The 17,328-nt window shown below is 41.3% G+C and overlaps 1 protein-coding gene across 1 annotated transcript; it reads right to left on the reverse strand.

Annotated features, from left to right (window-relative positions):
* Positions 1 to 3,034: 3,034 nt before the first annotated feature.
* LOC113922409 lies at positions 3,035 to 13,424 on the reverse strand. Its single transcript, XM_035729302.1, has 7 exons — positions 13,375 to 13,424; positions 11,856 to 12,025; positions 11,623 to 11,759; positions 10,917 to 11,067; positions 6,247 to 6,389; positions 5,193 to 5,242; positions 3,035 to 4,243 (listed from the first exon to the last, which is right to left on the reverse strand). The coding sequence occupies exons 1-7, from the start codon at positions 13,422 to 13,424 to the stop codon at positions 4,240 to 4,242; spliced, it is 705 nt and encodes a 234-aa protein (XP_035585195.1). The 3' UTR covers positions 3,035 to 4,239.
* Positions 13,425 to 17,328: the final 3,904 nt, after the last annotated feature.

Below are 17,328 nucleotides of genomic sequence, written 5' to 3' on the forward strand. Positions count from 1 at the left end.
AGAACCAGAATTCAATCTCAGCTAGCCTGATTCCAGATCATCACCTGATAACCTTTCTTATGTTTTATTGCCCACCAACTTGGCATATGAGTTAGCTTTCCTGTGCCTCTTTTCTTTTTCCTGATTTTTCAGGATGTAGTTCTAACAGAAAGAGGGAATCATCCTTTCTCATGTGTTGCCCATTTTCTCTCCTAGCAGCAGCCCAAGCTCCAGGTACAAAAAGCAACCCACTCACTGACGAGGGTCTAACCTCTGCAGCCTAGGCTGAGAGTATTTGGAAGAGGTAAGGAGGCTCTAGGCTAATGGGAAATTGGAAATGAAGGGTCTTCTGCTCTCTTCCAAATGTCCCCAAGGGCTCCAACACAGATTAGCTGGAATAATTGTCTTGGGGCAGGCTGAAAAAACTTTTTTACTGAAAACAATTAGACACAAATAACTGCCCCACTCCACTATGCCCAGATACACACATTCACACGCATGCGCCCGTGCACGCATGCGCACACACATACACGGTACATGTTTGAAATTTTATATTTCAAGCACTAATAAACTGAGATTTGTTGGCATTGTGGCTTCACTGAGTAGTTGAAAATCATGACAGCTCAAATGTTTCTGCCCTTTTTGCACAAGGAAGAAGAGATGTAATAGTCTAAGATGTGTAGCAGGAACACTTTCAACTTTGGCTTCAAATTACCTTATAGAAAAATTTTAGAGAGATACCCATGAAAGTGTAAACTATATGATGTTGGTTATTCAAGTCAAAAAGACCAATGTTCAAGAAGTGTGCCAGAATGTGTTCATATTGATGAAATCAGTCTCTTCCTGTAGTAGAAATTAGAAGGTCATGAGTTTTCCAATATTCTTGCCATGGCTAATCCAATTTTCCTTAAATATTTTAAAGAACCTGATTAATATTCTTTCCAAGTGATATTGATTGGTAGCAGACCCATGCCCTTGGAAAACAAATTTTATTTATTTTTTAATAGGAGGAAATAACCAGGAGCTGAGTCTGAAGAAAATGTGGGGGATAAAAAAAAAGTGGTAAGACTATGGTGAAACACAGGGTGTGGCTATAATAGTAAGATTAAATTTAATTGTGTAAAGTCATTGATGTGAAGGTAATTCCCAAAAAAAGTAAATCCTACAACAACAAAAATTGCGCAAATGTGTGGCAGCATTGAGTTTGTGGTGTCTTGATCTAAGTAACAGGTGTCTGCTCAATCTGACAGCAGCCTTGTGCATGTTTGAATTCACTTGAGGGTGTTTACAAGATTCAGTTTCATATTTTATGGTCACATTATATATATATGAATGTATTTGAGTAATGAATCCAGTATAATATCAATTTAATGATAGAAAAATTAGTGTTTTAGACAATAATGTTAATGACAAGAAGAAAAACGAAATTAAGTCAGCCTTTCTGGTTTAGAGATAATTTTACTGTAGAGCCATGTCTTTCTCTTTTGTGCCTCATATATAATTCTTCACCTTGAGGGATATTCCAAATGGGTAAGAATAATGCAATGTTACTTGGAGCAGAAAATTTATGAACTTCTCTTGGTAGCCTGATATATGACTAGCAGGTCTTTCATTTTTTTTATAGCACAGGGGGGGAATGAACATACTTGAAACTTCTTTAATAGGACTTCATTTTTATTTTTGTTACTAGATTCAAAAATTTCAAAGGGATATTCTATAGTTCTGAATCCTAATTGAAAGCTTCACATTTCATGCTTGTTCCTCTTAAATTCAGTTTTGGGAACCAATGTTGGTTCCCCAGTGACGTGGCAGAGAAGAAAGACCTGGGCTAGGAGTTTACAGACTTGGGCAAAGTCCTTTTCTACGTTCGTTATTACTAGATTTGTGATTGTTTTGGACACGATAGCCTGTCTTTCTTGGTCTTCGTAATCGCATTGTTAAAATGAATGGAATGAACAAGATGTCTGCAAATTCCACTTCAGGTTCTCACCTTCAGTGACTTGGTTTCTCTAAAGTCACAAATTAGGTATTTTGTGGTTTTGATAGCACAGTTATCCTAAGACACTGACTTACTTGGCATCTGGCATTAAAGAAAAGGGCCAGCTCAGCAAATCCATTTTGTCTTCCCTCAAAGTTTGAGCTGGTGTAGGGAATGACCTACCCAAGCACTAACACAATCATCATTCTTATGGTGAAGCAACATAACAACTAGCTTTCCTCTTTCTTGGTTGACATACCCAGAAATTATCGTCATTACATGCTTCATGTATTGCTTAATTGATGGACTGTAGTATTTTTGGAGTGGTGAATTTTGCAATACTCCCTTTCCTTTGATGGTTTTAAACCATAGAGTCATTATGGAAAATCAGCTCTCTTCCATATGTATACATAATTAGCATTGAATTCTCATGCAGATCAATCTGATTATAACTATCCGACATTGAACTAGAGCAATTCAGAACAAAGAGCAGTTCATCATATTCATGGTCATGAAATTGTAAACCATTTACATTTTTTGTTAGGTTACAAAAATATTGTATATAAAACCCGTTTAGAAATCCCTTAGTTCCTAACTTGGCATCCAGAGCTCTTTTCACTGTATCACAAAACTACAAAAATAAAGCAAAATATTTGCTGAGAGTAACTCAGTATAACTCCTCAGATTACCAGAAAATCTTTGCAAATTCAGACACCATGGCACATAAATTGAACTGCTCCTACCCTTGGTTTAAAATGTGTTTCAGGGACTGAACACTGAGGTGTCTAAATTGCATATCAGTGCTCGGCTTCCAGCAAGTGACTTGAGTGATTTAATGGTAGGTTTAGCTTTGCACACCTCCTACTGAATATTTTAGAAACTCAGCACATTTAGAGGAAGGGCAGTATTGCTTGACAATAGGGAGTCATAAATGACCACGTGCACTGCAGCTGAAGTTTAGGAATATTGGTGTGTGTGTGTGTGTGTGTGTGTGTGTGTGTGTGTGTGTGTGTGTGTGTGTTTAGGGGAACTGACCTTGGGATAAAAAGCTCATGGCAAAAAGATGATCTTCAGTAAGATAATCCACACTTTAAAAGTACAAGTTCTACATGAAAACAGATTTATGATCCTAGCAGATACTCAGGGAAAGCTTGAACTGAAGCTGTTCATGGCTGGGCAAGCCTGGGGAAGTGAGAATACACTTTGGCATTACTTAAAAGAAAGTGTCAAAACCCGTCAAATATCAAGTTGTTTTTGGAAGGTTTTTCAAACTTTAGAGGTTTAGGGTTAAGAAGTTCTTTTAATATTTTAGAGTTATAAATGGACTAAACTCGAAATAAGAGTATATTTAATTCATCTTTTGCTGGCAGTAGGGAACATCTCTATATATCTATTTATATTTATTATCCTCACATCTTCCAAAGATGGCCATGAGTAGATTTAGGGTAAAGACAAGGAAGAAAGACAGAGAAGGGAAATGGAACAGGGATGGGAGGACGAGGAGGAGGAAGGAACATTAAGAAAGAACTTGGCCAATCTGTACAAACTCTTTTTGTCTTGAGTGAGTTTCTTTTATACTTCTCTATGCGATATTACTCTTAAAAATGATATTATGATGAGCTCTGACTATTCTTGTTTCTGTATAAATCAGCAGATAAATCTCTCCCCCACCTCATTGATTTTCCTAACTAAGAAAGGAAATCCCTGTCTGATTGATAGCAATCTCTTGTTGCAAACTCTCCTCCATATTTCAGATGGGATCCTCTGGGCACTTCCAGCAGAGCTGCAAGGCAAGCTGGCTTCCATATCTTTGAGGCTGGTGAATATAAAAGTTAGCCCACTGGCTTTACTGGTTGAGAATTCCACTTCCTCATGATGACATTTGTGCCTTCCTGAAGCTCTGCACCTGGATAACACTGACGGATGACTCACCCAAATGGGAATGACCATTTTTTCATGAGGCATATAGCTCTAAATTTGAGTCAAATGATATATAATTTTTGCGAAGGAAAGTGTATCAGTCCTCTTTCCCTGGGTTAAGCCACAATAACAAACGACCTTCAAATTTCAGTTCCTTACAAGAATAAAAACTAATTATTTCGCTCGTGTTCCATGTTGGTTGAGGTCAACTCTGGCCCCATCCCTCATCCTCTTCACTTTGGGATCCATGTTGATAGAAGATTCCCATCTGAGAACATGATGAGCCTTGCGTCAGAGGGAAAAGGTGGTAGAACCTCACGATGACTCTCAAAGCATCTACACCTGTCACTTTCACTGCCATGTCACCTGCCAGAGGAAACCACATGGCCGGATCAGATAGGAACATACAATCATCCTGTACGCAGACATAGTGAATATTTTGAAGAATAATAAAATCTATCAGAAAGAGTGTGAGGCAAAACTGTTTAGAGTCTTGGTCTCTGCTGGGGTACTAAAATGCCAGCCCGATCCTTATCTTCACAGCGTTTCTCAGAATTCATAGCTTTATCCTTATGACAGTAAAACAGAAAAGCTGAGGAGCAAGACTCGCAGGGAAAATCTTTTGTTGGCACTCAGGGTGCCAAATACACTTCAAAAAAGAAGTGTCATTAGAGACCTTTTAACAATTAGCAAAGGACTAGGTGCTCCAGGAGGCTTTACGAAACTAGCCCAGAAGTCTCCTACTCACCAGCTTTTTAAAAGAGAGCCCCCTTCCACTGTCCTTAACCCATTAGTGAGCCGTTCTCTTTGCAGCAATGATAAATAATGATGAAAACATGTTTTGCTGCTTGTTTCTCCTATCGAATTAGAAGTTATCTAAGAGCAGAAGTTGCTACACAGCACAGTAAAAGGCATTGCTTAAATGTAAAGTTCCTCAACATCATAGCAAATCTTAACTCGGTTATTCTGTTCATTTCTCAGAATGAGAAAATAATTTAGTTTCAAGATCCTTTACTGCTTAATTTTTTTCTTTTTCAAACTACAGAGCAAAGCATAGGCACCATTCATTCATTCATTCATTCATCCATCCCATCTATCCATCCAACAAATATTAAATGCCTGTTATAGTCCGTGCACTAAGTCAGATACTGAGTTGTGATACCAGATGCTCACAGTTTCTGCCCTCATGAATTTTGCCTGTTAGTGGAGTGACCCAGACAAATCAAATAACCACACAAACATAGTTATAAACTGTGATAAACATTAGGGGAAAAACTTAAAGCATACTTTAAGAACATACAGAGGACTGACTGACCTGGTGTCTTTGTGAAGTGTTCTCTGAGGAAGTGACAGTTGAGCTGACATCTGGAGGAAAAGTAACAGTTAACTACATAAAATGAAGACAAAACAATTCAAAGAAACTGCAAAGGCATGTGCAAAGGCCCTGAGGTGGGAGAAAGGGAAGAAAAGCCAGTTACGAAAGAGTACAAAAAGCAAAGCAGCTCACAATGTGAGAAGCAGGTGGGACCAGTTTACTCAGGGACTTTTATGCCATTTTAGGTCTTTATTCGCTGAAAGGTTTTTAGAAGGGACATGCCAAAATTCAAGTTTTTGGGTGTCACTCTGGTTGGCATGTGAAGTGGGTTGGAGAGTGGCAGATGGATGGCAAGATATCAACATAAAATCTTTTGCAGTAACAGACATAGGAATTTCTGCTCAGTGCAAAACTAGTCAGTCCCTCAAAGTTGGATAACACACTATTGATACCCTGGATTCTTAGTTTTAACAATTTAAAAAAAAATTAGACCCCAGTTTGGCAGGAAAAAAATCTAATTTAGGTTAGTTCATGGTTCATGACTTACAACACTATTCAAAATATCTCTCTGAGCTAAATAATCTCCACAATACCACAAGTGTAGGCTTATGACCCTCTACTAGGATTTCAGTGGATGGGCTTCAGGGAATCCATGGAGCTTCTGAAATGCCATGAAAATTATGTGTGCTTATTCTTACATGTTTTTCTAGGGAGAGGGTCTATCAATTTTATCAAATTCATGACCCCAAAATGATGAAGAAATACCGATTTACCTTACCACTGGACCAACTCATAGTTACTCTAGCATCTCCATGCAGTCCTGAGAAATATGTCGTGGACTGGTGGAAAAGGTTAGCTGACCGCCAAAAGTTTGAGCTCCTCTTCCCCAGTGCCAAGGGGGTGCTGGGAAGTGGCTGCCCAGCCAGAGACTTTTTATGCCCATTCCCTTGCATCTCTCAGTGAGGGAGGGGGGATGTGACTACTTCTGACCCATAGGATGTAGGATATACGTAGACATTTTACATGGCACTGGTGTGTGAAGTTGGGTATGTACCTGATAGGCCTTTCCCATAATTTTTCCACCTCCTCTAGTGACCTTGGAGGTCACATTTTGAACCTGACAGCACCAAAAGAAGGAAGAATCCTCAACTGCTTGAGTCACGGAGTCAGCCAGGAGAGCGGTCCAACTATGAACACCTGCATCGGATTTTAGTGATTAAGAAATAAATTTTTATTATCTTGTGCAATTGAGATTTAGGGTTATTTGTTACAGCAGTTAATCCACCTGGCATAGAAAAAAAATAACATCTCATAGAGGAAGATACAGTAATATGGGTGTGTTGGCTGGAAAAAAGTCCTCTTTGGATTTCTTCCTGGAATAAAGAAACAGCACCATCTTGCCGGCCATAGTTTCTTCATGTCATTTTGCAATGTGTAAATTACTCTGAATTCCAATTTCTCATAACCCAGGTCTCGGTTGGATGGGTAGCTACTGTAAATGGCTTTTAGTCACACGAGAACAATTTTAATAAAGTAAAAGAGAAACGTGTTTAGGGGGTAGAAATATCCATTCATTCATTCATTTAACAAATATTTGTTTATTGAGTTTCTTTAATGTATTTTAAAAATGTACCTGAGATTTGCTATGATCAGGTATGGTAAGATAAAAGCCACAGAGGTAACTCTTTTTGAAAAAAGCTTTTTGTTTACAATTCACAAGAAGATGAGACATGTTAAGCCATGCAGAGCCACACGGAGAAGCACCAGGGTTGGTCAGGAGGCAGGAGTGAGGGGAAAGCATGAGCAATAGTGTTTATGTTGGTTTTCTCGGGAAGAAATGGGCAAGGCAGGGTAAGCACCCACGCAGGTTTAGGATTAAATAGTTTGAATAATTCTGACAAGCTAGAGGGCTGGTCTCTAGTTGTCTAGGGACTGGCTTTGGGATGATTAAGGGCACAGGATAGAGTCCCAGACCACAGTGCCTGATAGAAGGAGGTGGATGAGAGTATGGATTCCGGATGGGTTGGCTTGCACATGAAAGCTGTGCTGGCAGGCAAATTGTTTAGTATCTCTAGGAATTAGTGAATCCTGGGAGGAGTCCTTCCTGGATGTCAAACCACCGCAAAATATAGGAAATAAAAAAAATGATTAATGTATAAGGTACCAGACATATTTTAAAAAATAAGGCACTAGAGTCTATGTGACTAAAATTGACTAAATAATTACAAAGACACAGACTTACTAACAATTAATAGACATAATTAGTGTCTCATTATACCATGGAAGTCATTTTTTTTTAAGATTTTATGTATTTATTTGACAGAGAGAGAGACACAGCGAGAGAGGGAACACAAGCAGGGGGAGTGGGAGAGGGAGAAGCAGGCTTCCCGCTGAGCAGGGAGCCCGATGCAGGGCTTGGTCCCAGGACCCTTGGGATCATGACCTGAGCCGAAGGCAGATGCTTAACGACTGAGCCACCCAGGCACCCCACCATGGAAGTCATTTTGATCACTGAACATTTTTACCAAAATATTCACTTACATGTATATGTCGTGTTGTTCAAGATTAGAATAAAGTCATGGGTATTTCAAATTACTAAAAGGAGGTCCATGATTGGGGAGGGTATGTACTATGGTGAGCGCTGTGAATTGTGTAAGACTGATGAATCACAGACCTGTACCCCTGAAACAAATAATACATTATATGTTAATAAAAAAATTAAAAATAAATAAAAATAAATAAATAAAAGGAGGTCCATGAAAAATTGTCTTAAGTACTTTAGGGTTTAAATTAGACTTTATACTGAAACATGAACCTGGAGTTCAGAGTTTACCTTAGTTCTGGAAGGTAAATACAATTCCCCCTTAAGAAGTACCTCAAGGTCCCATACAAGACTCCCCCACCCCTGCCCCAAGAACAGCCTTCTAGAATATAGTCCCATGCCTAAAACTTATCAGGGGTTCCCCATTGCTTATTGCCAACATTTTCAAACTTCATCATTTATAGACCACCTTCTCAACTTTTGCTATATTTTTATAACACCTTTTTTTTAGGTATTTTCTTAATTTTTTTCTACAGATCAACTCACCGTGCTACTATCTATGTTAGCCTCCTCTTAAGCAGGTTTTATAGCTGTATAAAGTGCTCATGTATTTCTGAGTTGCATGCAATAAACATATAGCTACTAAAAATCTTTAAAACACCATTTGTGAACCACATCACAACACACTGGTATTGGTCAGCGGTGGCATTGCTATCCCAGGGGGGTGGAGGGGGAAAATCCCAGCTGGGAGGACAGTTCAGTCCACTGAGCATACTTTGCAAGGCTCCTCGTTGTAGAGCCCCTGACTCTGCCTTTTCTACCATCCTTTTCACTTGTCTGGGCGTCGGTCATGAGGACTGACCTTAATTTCCTGACAAGTTGTACTTTTTGTTTCCACCCTGCCTGAGCAGGGTCTATGCCTTTAACACTGCCCTCCCCCACCGCAGACAGGCCTTTAGGCTGCCTCTAAGGATCCCCTACAGCTCTGTGCAAAGGCTTCTTTGCAGCCTCTACCTCCTACTCATGGCCTCAACCCTGTGCTGCCTCCAGCTTCGCTAGCGCTAGGTTTGTCTTTTCTGCTCCGTCCCTTTAGAAGGCTGTGCGGGTGTGATTTTCTACTAGGTTTAATTCTACCTCTATGCCTGAAGGCTGCGTTTGGGGGCTCCTTGCTTTCAAACTCTGAACCTCATGAGCCAGTTCTGTCCCTTTCCATTCAGTTTTTCATCCTGGGGTCTTAGAACCCCAATCAGAATTAAGATATCACAGACTTGTCCAGTTACCCAAGGGAGAAAACCAGGCTTTTTCCATGGCTCTTCCCTTCGCCTGTCATGCCCTTCCTCTCCTCGGTCTCCTGGTATGCTCCTACTTATTTCACAAAACTCGGTTCCAGTATCACCACTTCCTTAATGTCTTCCATGCCCTTCCTAGGCAGCATTATTTTTTTCCGGTTGTGCTGTAGCATAGAACTCTCTGTAATTGCTGTGATTGTCAGTCTGGATACTTGTGTCTCCTATTTATTTGAGGATATACAAGACAGGGGATATATTTTAGTTATCTTTAATTCCCCAGCACTTAACACAGTGCTCCGCAGGATATTTATTGAAGGCATGAATAAATTAATAAACTGGCAATATATGAATTAATATGTACTTTGGAAAGAATTTTGAAATTTAGTTCCTGGATAGGCAATCAGAATGGGAAGAGAAGTGTTCTTACAATCAAATAATGTCAGAAATACTTGTCGTTGAGCTTCCCTCCCATCCCCCACTCCGACTCTCTGAGCCCCCACCCCACCCCCACTCCTGAGCACAGGAGACCCATGGGACAGCGAGAACTTTTACTTACATGTCGGAGCAGGAAGTGGCCTCTGACCCAGGGGTGAAATGTCACGTTCACGCCCAATCCCCAGAGATCCACTAAACTAAGTCCTGTGAAGAATTTTGTTAAGACCAAATACTAGGAAAAACACTGAATATTTACACAGTACATTTTTCCCCCGTTTAAGCTGAAGAAAAAAAAAGTAAAAAGCGGGGAAAGCCAAAATTAAATAAGCCAGCTGGTTTAACTTCTCTTTTTACATATTTTCCATTGCAATCCTCTCTTAGTCATGAAGTCTTTCTCAACCACTTTACTGCTTTTCATTTGGCTGAAAATTTTCAGGTTTTTTCTACATTAAAAAAATACAGAATGAAAGGTTGAATGGATTTGACTTTATTCTGTCTTTCCCTTCTTTTCCTCCCCCTTCTACTGAAACACACACACACACGCACGCACAGAGTCTAACTGTGTTTAGTTAAAACCAGTTTCTGATAACAGCTACCCAGAAACAGGATCTCTGCTCTTTTTGAGAAACAAAGCCCATCATTCCTGAGGTGCAAAAAATATTCGATGTTACCCCTCACTGCCCCGAGTGCCTGTGCCACACTCCATCCCTGGGTCTGCGCTCAGGCCCAGCTTCAGAAGAACAGCTGCTGAGCAACAATTGTTCCTAACGGAGCCAGTCAATAGACAAGGCCTAATTTTCCTGACCTTTTCCACCTCTGCTCCATCCTCCGAATAGTGTTATGATTCTGGGCTGGGAGGGGGAAGGGAAGGAGGATAAGGGGAGTCTCCTTTTTCACTTTGTCTTTCTCTGTCCTTAAAAATAAAAGAGAGAAGTGTTCATAGGGAAATTTTGCTTAGTAATTTTGTTCCCAGTCTTAAAAAACAACCAAAAAAGAAAAAAAAAAAAGGTTACATGGTGTGTGTGTGTGTGCGTGCGTGCGTGCGTGTGCATGTGTGGATGTGTTTAGCAATTCCATTCGAAGAGGCTGGATGATTTGCTCAGTGGAGGAGACTGAGGTAGGTCACTCCACCTGGACAAGCTGGCCAGTGAGGGGGACTTTGGACCCTGCTAGCAGTTGAGCATTTCCAAGTAGGGAAAAATAATGTTAATTCTTCCAAAGAATCAAGTAGGCATCTGTATGCCCTGTTCAGCTCTCAGACAAGGACCACCCAATAATGCCTTTTGCCGTGTGATAATGAGGCATTTCTTTCAACATAGAAGAATGCTCCCAACTCTCTCTCTCTCTCTCTTTTTTAAGATTTTATTTATTTGCGAGAGAGAGAGAGACAGGCAGAGCCAGAGAGAGCACAAGCAGGGAGGAGAGGGAGAAGCAGGCTCCCCGCTGGTCTGTTCTTACCAGGTTGGGGACACTTTATCTTTACGGAGCTCAAATGAAACTCTGGCTTGGTGGCTGCGAACTGGATTCTGGAGACGCCAGTCACCCCAATCGTTGCCATCCAAGCTTCCAACAGAGCAGCTTGACACGGAGGATCCTTTTTTGTTTTTTCCTTGAAAAAGTCAGCGAGTGAGAAGTAAATCAAAGCTTTGAGCTTTGCCTGCAAGGCGGCCCATGTGTGTGAAGCTCAAAGGAATTGCTTCTCTCCCTCTCCCCCTTACTAACAAAAGACCCACTAATCCTGATTCCCTTACACAAAAGCAAAGTGTAAAACCAGCCTAGGGACTGGAAATAAAATGAATAAATGAATGCTGTGGGAGCAGCTGGCTCGTGAATGCCCCCCCCCAAAGCCCTCGCTGCAACCTCACCCTGAAACCCAATCACCCGGTCTCCGTGGGGGCTGAGGAGGGATTTAATTTTGCTAAACTAAAGGCAGCGAAGTATATTTAAACAAATAAACACAATTTTGGCAGAGTATAGGCATCTTTAGCCAGTAAACGCTTTATGCACCCGCTATCAGCCCTCTGTACCCCTGCCATCCTCCGACAGCTCCCCCCACCGCCCGCCCCCGCCCCAGGAGTAAAAGCTGCCCTGAGACGTGAGCGCCCACAAACCTGTGAAATCAGAAAAGAATGGGCTGTGCCCCCACTGGACAACCAAATCTTACTTTCCCTTCTGATGAGCCACTGCCCGAGCAAGTCTCGGTATTTTTATTTGCATTTTCTGGTCTCGAATGTTGCCTAATAGCTAGCAAGGTTTGCCCTTCATCACCATTTTCTGAACTCTGCCTCTTGTTGGCTTCACCTTTTCTCAAAGCAAACCCAGTCCAGACTTTCTGGGAAATCGAAGTGCCAGATCTTCAAGGCAGGGTAGAGAGAGAGTTGTATTTGGAAGAGCAACCTCGGCTTTCCCCAGCTGCCTTGGTGTCAGTGTGGGCTGATTCTTCGGGGCCCGGGCTGAGCAGGGGTGAGGAACGGGGCCAGCTGGTCTCGGCCACGGCCCACGCTGGGAGTTCGCAGCTGCTGGCGGGCGGGGCGGGGGGTGGTGGTGGTGGTGGTGCTCGGGGGAGACTGTTTGGGAACGAGTACGCTTTAGTTAATTCCAACAGCTCGTGAAGTCACATGCCACTCTCACCCAAGGGTCCAGATTCTCCGTTGGAGGGAGAAGTGAGAAGGATCTACTGAGAGCAGAAAATGCGAATCATGGAAGAGGAAGACCATTCACGTGGGATTCGGGCTGCCATCAGGGAAAATCCCAGAGAAAGAACCCCTTCTCTTTTTCCGAGGGCTACTCCCAGCTCCCCGTGGCTCCCAGCCTCCCCTAATTGAGGTCTGAATGGCAGGGCTTCCCGAGGCTGCTGAGTGTGATCACACTTAATTTCAAGCAGCAAAGTCCATTTCAGCCCATCTTTTCACGCTGCCGGTGTGCATCTGAACAATAGCTGCATTGAGGCTGGTTTTTGAGTGACTCGCCCGGTCGCTATGAATGCTAGTTGCTCAAAAGCGAATGTGTTTCATAGCTCAGGAACAACCTTTTGCAGACCCCAGAATCACCTCAGGAATCCTGTCAAGTGCAGCTCTTTGAATAAGCTGGTCTGGAAGGATGATTGTCTCCCCATTCTCCCTCTCAAGTCTAGCTCACTCTCTCTCCACCAGAAAGTTTTACCTCAGCCCAGCATAAACCCTGTCAAAATCCCTGGCTTCTTTTCAATTCCCTGAGACCTTGGCTTCAGAACCTAACTTGATTTTCTTTGTCTTCCGGGCATCTGACTAATCCTTCTCTGTGTTTCACTGCATTTGTTTTCCCCTCCAGTTCTCTGCATCTGAAGGATTTCCCAAGGTTTGGTTTCTGGTTATCACAAGATGCTTGTGCCCAGTGAAGCCTGGCACTCCAGGGACCCAAGACGGTAGAGCTGTCCCAAGTTTCATGTCAAGACAGAGATGGAACAACTTCCAGAAGAAAACAGGAGGCCATCTTCTCTCAAGCCTCCTTAGGGGCTTCCTAGCCAACTTCTTGAATCTCATGGCTTAGATTTGTGTCCCGTGGCCATGCCTAACGGAGATGGGAATGACCATCATTGGCTTAGACTAATTAGGACCCACCTTCTGGATCTGAGAACAACTTCAAGTGAAGCTCATGGCTGAGGGGAGGTAGGGTGATAACTGAACTAAAAGAAAATTTTGCGACGAAGGTCAAGGTGGGGAACAGAAGTTGAAAACCCATGGGGCACCTGGGTGGCTCAGTTGGTTAAGTGACTGCCTTCGGCTCAGGTTGGGATCAAGTCCTGCATCGGGCTCCCAGCTTGGCCGGGAGCCTGCTTCTGCCTCTGACCCTCTCCCCTCTCACACTGTTTCTCTCTCTCTCTTATATAAATAAATAAATAAAATCTTAAAAAAAAAAAAAGAAGTTGAAAACCCACTGAAAGCAGTCTACTACACTGCTTGTCTTCATCTCTCCTTGGGAACTCATGGATTCGCAAAGTTTTAATTGCCTCTATGCAGACTTCCCTATTTCTGTTTAGGTAAGACCATTCTCTTTATCATTTAGGCTTCTTATTTATTACCTCCCTTCCCCAGGCTATGTTAACTTAGTCTCTAAAGTCCTGTTGATTCTTATTCTTATTTCTCATCCCTTTCCTTCTTTTCATGTACCTAAACAAACTCTTCTAAACAGGTACCTCTTCTTTAGTGTTTTCACATTTACTCTTTTTTTTTTTAAGATTTCATTTATTTATTTGAGAGAGAGAGAATGAGAGATAGAGAGTACGAGAGGGAAAAGGGTCAGAGGGAGAAGCAGACTCCCCGCTGAGCAGGGAGCCCGATGTGGGACTCGATCCCGGGACTCCAGGATCATGACCTGAGCCGAAGGCAGTCGCTTAACCAACTGAGCCACCCAGGAGCCCCATGTTTTCACATTTAAACAGACTTCAAACAAACCTTCCAAAACAACACTTCCATCATATCATCCCTCTACTAAGAAAGTCTTTATCTTTATTATCTAAGATTTAATAAAAGCCCTTCAGGCTAATGTTCAAAGTGACCTTCCTCAATCTGATTCCAACTTACCTTTTCAGATATTTCTCCTATTACTTCCACATATGAACACTTAACCACTCATAAAATTCCACAAACACATCTTGTACTTAGAGATGAAGTTAGTTTGATTTCACAGTTTGCCCCTTGCTAGCCACAAGTATTTAGACCCATTACCTTGCTTTTAGGAGGCTTGGATTTTTTATCTGTAAAACAATTTTAAAGTGAGGCATAAATAATAAGACTATTCCTACAATGTTTATTACTTAGGCCTATTTAATAGGAAGGATTATCTCTGTACTTATCAAGTATTGGTCAGTGTGTTATTATCTATTGCTGCAAAACAAATTACCACAAAAACTTAATGGCTGAAATAATATTTATCTTACAGTTGTTGTAAATCAAGGACCTGGAGGTGGCTTAGCTGGTGATTGGGACTCAAGGTTTCACTTAAGTTGTTGGCTGGGACTGAGGTCTCATCCAAAGGCTCAATTGGGGTGGGGGGGGATCCACTTCCAAGCTCATTCATGTGGTGTTGGCAGGTCTGTATCCCTCATTACATGAGACTCTACACAGGGCTGCCTCATAACATAACAGTGGTGTTCTCCAGGGTCACTGACCCAAGAGAGAGCATGAGAGAGGACACCAAAATGAAAGCCACAATTTTTTTTATAACCTATTCATTAGAAGTGAACCAGTAAGTTCAGCTCATAGTAGAAGGCAGGAGATTATACAAGGACATGAATACCAGTAAATAAGAATCACTAGGGGCCATCTGGGAAGGTACCTACCACAGTCAAAGACTCTTGGTTGACAGGGAGTGAACTCAAATTACTTAAAAAAAATAGGACATTTATTGGAAGAATACTGAAGTATCTCACAGAGTTGAAAAAAGAGATGCAGAAACAAAGGGTCCCAGGGACTGCATATAGTACATAGTTAATTTTCTCTTGAACATTTTCTTCACATTACTTCTAGAACGTCACAGCCCCCTTGACTTTTCTCCTACTCACCTAGATGGTTCTTCTCAGACTTCTTTGCTCATTTTCCTTTTTCCTGATTTTTAAATGTTGAAGGACTTCAGGGATTAGGCTTCACCAAATTACTTCTTTTTTTTTAAAAGATATATTTATTTGAGAAAGAGAGAGAGAGAAAGAAAGAGAGAGAGAATAGGGTATGGGGGCAGAAGAGAGGGAGAGAGAAACTCAAGCAGACTCCTCACTGAGTGCACAGAGCCTGACGTAGGGCTTGATCCCACAACCCATGATCACGACCTGAGCTGAAACCAAGAGTCAGACGCTCAACTGACTGTGCCACTTAGGTGCCCCCCAAATTACTTCTATTTTCTATCTAAACCCACTCCATAGGAAATGTCTTATAACCTCATGTTTTAAATGGCATTTATATATTAAATAATACCTTTATTAAATGACTACTATAACAAATTCAGAAATATGCTCTGATTAAGCATGATGGACAGTTATTTATAACTGACAGAAAGTCCAAACTGGAATTCTTTCTTTCTTCCTTCCTTCCTTCCTTCCTTCCTTCCTTCCTTCCTTCCTTCCTTCCTTCCTTCCTTCCTTTCTTTCTTTCTTTCTTTCTTTCTTTCTTTCTTTCTTTCTTTCTTTCTTTCTTTCTTTCTTTCTTTCTTTCTTTCTTTTTTTCTTTCTTTCTTTCTTTCTTCCTTCCTTCCTTCCTTCCTTCCTTCCTTCCTTCCTTCTTTCTTTCTTTCTTTCTTTCTTTCTTTCTTTCTTTCTTTCTTTCTTTCTTTCTTTCTCTTTCTTTCTTTCTTTCTTTCTTTCTTTCTTTCTTTCTTTCTTTCTTTCTTTCTTTCTTTCTTTCTTCTTTCTCTTTCTTTCTTTCTTTCTTTCTTTCTTTCTTTCTTTCTTTCTTCCTTCCTTTCTTTCTTTTTTTTTTTTAAAGATTTTATTTATTTGAGTGAGAGAGAACAAGAGAGCACAAGCAGGGGGAGTGGCAGAGTGAGAGGTAGAAGCAGGCTCCCCTCTGAGCAGGGAGCTTGATGTGGGGCTCGATCCCAGGACCCTAGGATCATGACCTGAGCCAAAGGCAGACACTTAACTGACTGAGTCGCCCAGGGAGGAGCCCCTCAAACTGGATTTCTTGATCAGTTGACAACACTCTACAAAGTGGAAGTTTAGGCTCCTTCCTTTTGTGGTCCTGCTGTCTCCAAAGTATAGCTTCCAAGGTTGTCATATTTGTAACAAGCCAAGAAAAGGTGAAAGTATGAATGATTAGGCACAAGAAATTTTTATGGGTTAAGCCTGCTGTGGCATCCATCATGTTCATTCATATGCACTGCCTAGAATTCAGTTGTATGATTAAATTAAATTGTAAATGTGGTTGGAAATTTTAGTCCAGATATGATCCCAGCAAGAAAAACTGATAAATTTAGGAATGACTCTCTAATCACACTCATAAATTTTTACCTTTTGCCTCTTGCCCCAGCCTTTCTCTCTCCTTTCAACTCCTGACTTACTTATCTACTGACCTAGTTGTCATCTTCCCAGGTAACATCCCATAAGCAGTGTGACGAGAAAGGACAAGCAATCTCTCTTTTGGAATTTCAGTCTCAAATATCCCAGGGAAGATTCTTACTGGCCCTGACTGGATCACCTGACCTCCTTCTTGGATCGATCACCATGGCCAGAAAAATGGAATGTACTGATTGGCCTTGCCCACTCTGTGACCAAGAAGACTGAAACTCACCACAGAATCAGAGATGGCCACTGGAAGAATTTCTGTAAGTTGGGCGGATGCCACAATTTGTGCCTTTTTCATGAGTTCTGATGGTGATGTAAAGCACAGAAGTTGAGGTAAATACTGCTGAAGCATGGACTTAAACTCATCAAGATCATAGGGCTTGTGTGATACCATATAGCAAACACTGTGACATTAATTCTATTCATTCATTCATTCATTCATTCACTCATTCATTTCAGTGTTTATTAAGACCCTGATACATACAAGGCCCTGTCTGAGATGGGTTGGAGTACTATTATTTGTGGGGAATATGGTAGGCACTCAGAAACTATAACTGAATCACTGTCATATTGCTGTGACTCAGAGATTCTTTTTCTCTGGGCAAGAAATTGTCCAGCTTGGTTTCACCTTAGTGCCATGACTCAGTCTAATTTGTGTCATCACTGGAATCACTCTTTTAGGGTTTTCTGCTGGTTATTCTTAGATTCCACTATTAGGAAGATAAACTAAGATTCTTGTTAATATGGGAATTAAAATAAAATCATGTATTGTTTACTGGCTCTTTATCAGTGAAGATTGCTGAGGATAATCTTATTTACAGCCTACTCCCTCTAAAA

This window comes from Zalophus californianus, chromosome 9 (genome assembly GCF_009762305.2).
Source record: "Zalophus californianus isolate mZalCal1 chromosome 9, mZalCal1.pri.v2, whole genome shotgun sequence".
In the NCBI taxonomy this organism is placed as follows: domain Eukaryota; kingdom Metazoa; phylum Chordata; class Mammalia; order Carnivora; family Otariidae; genus Zalophus; species Zalophus californianus.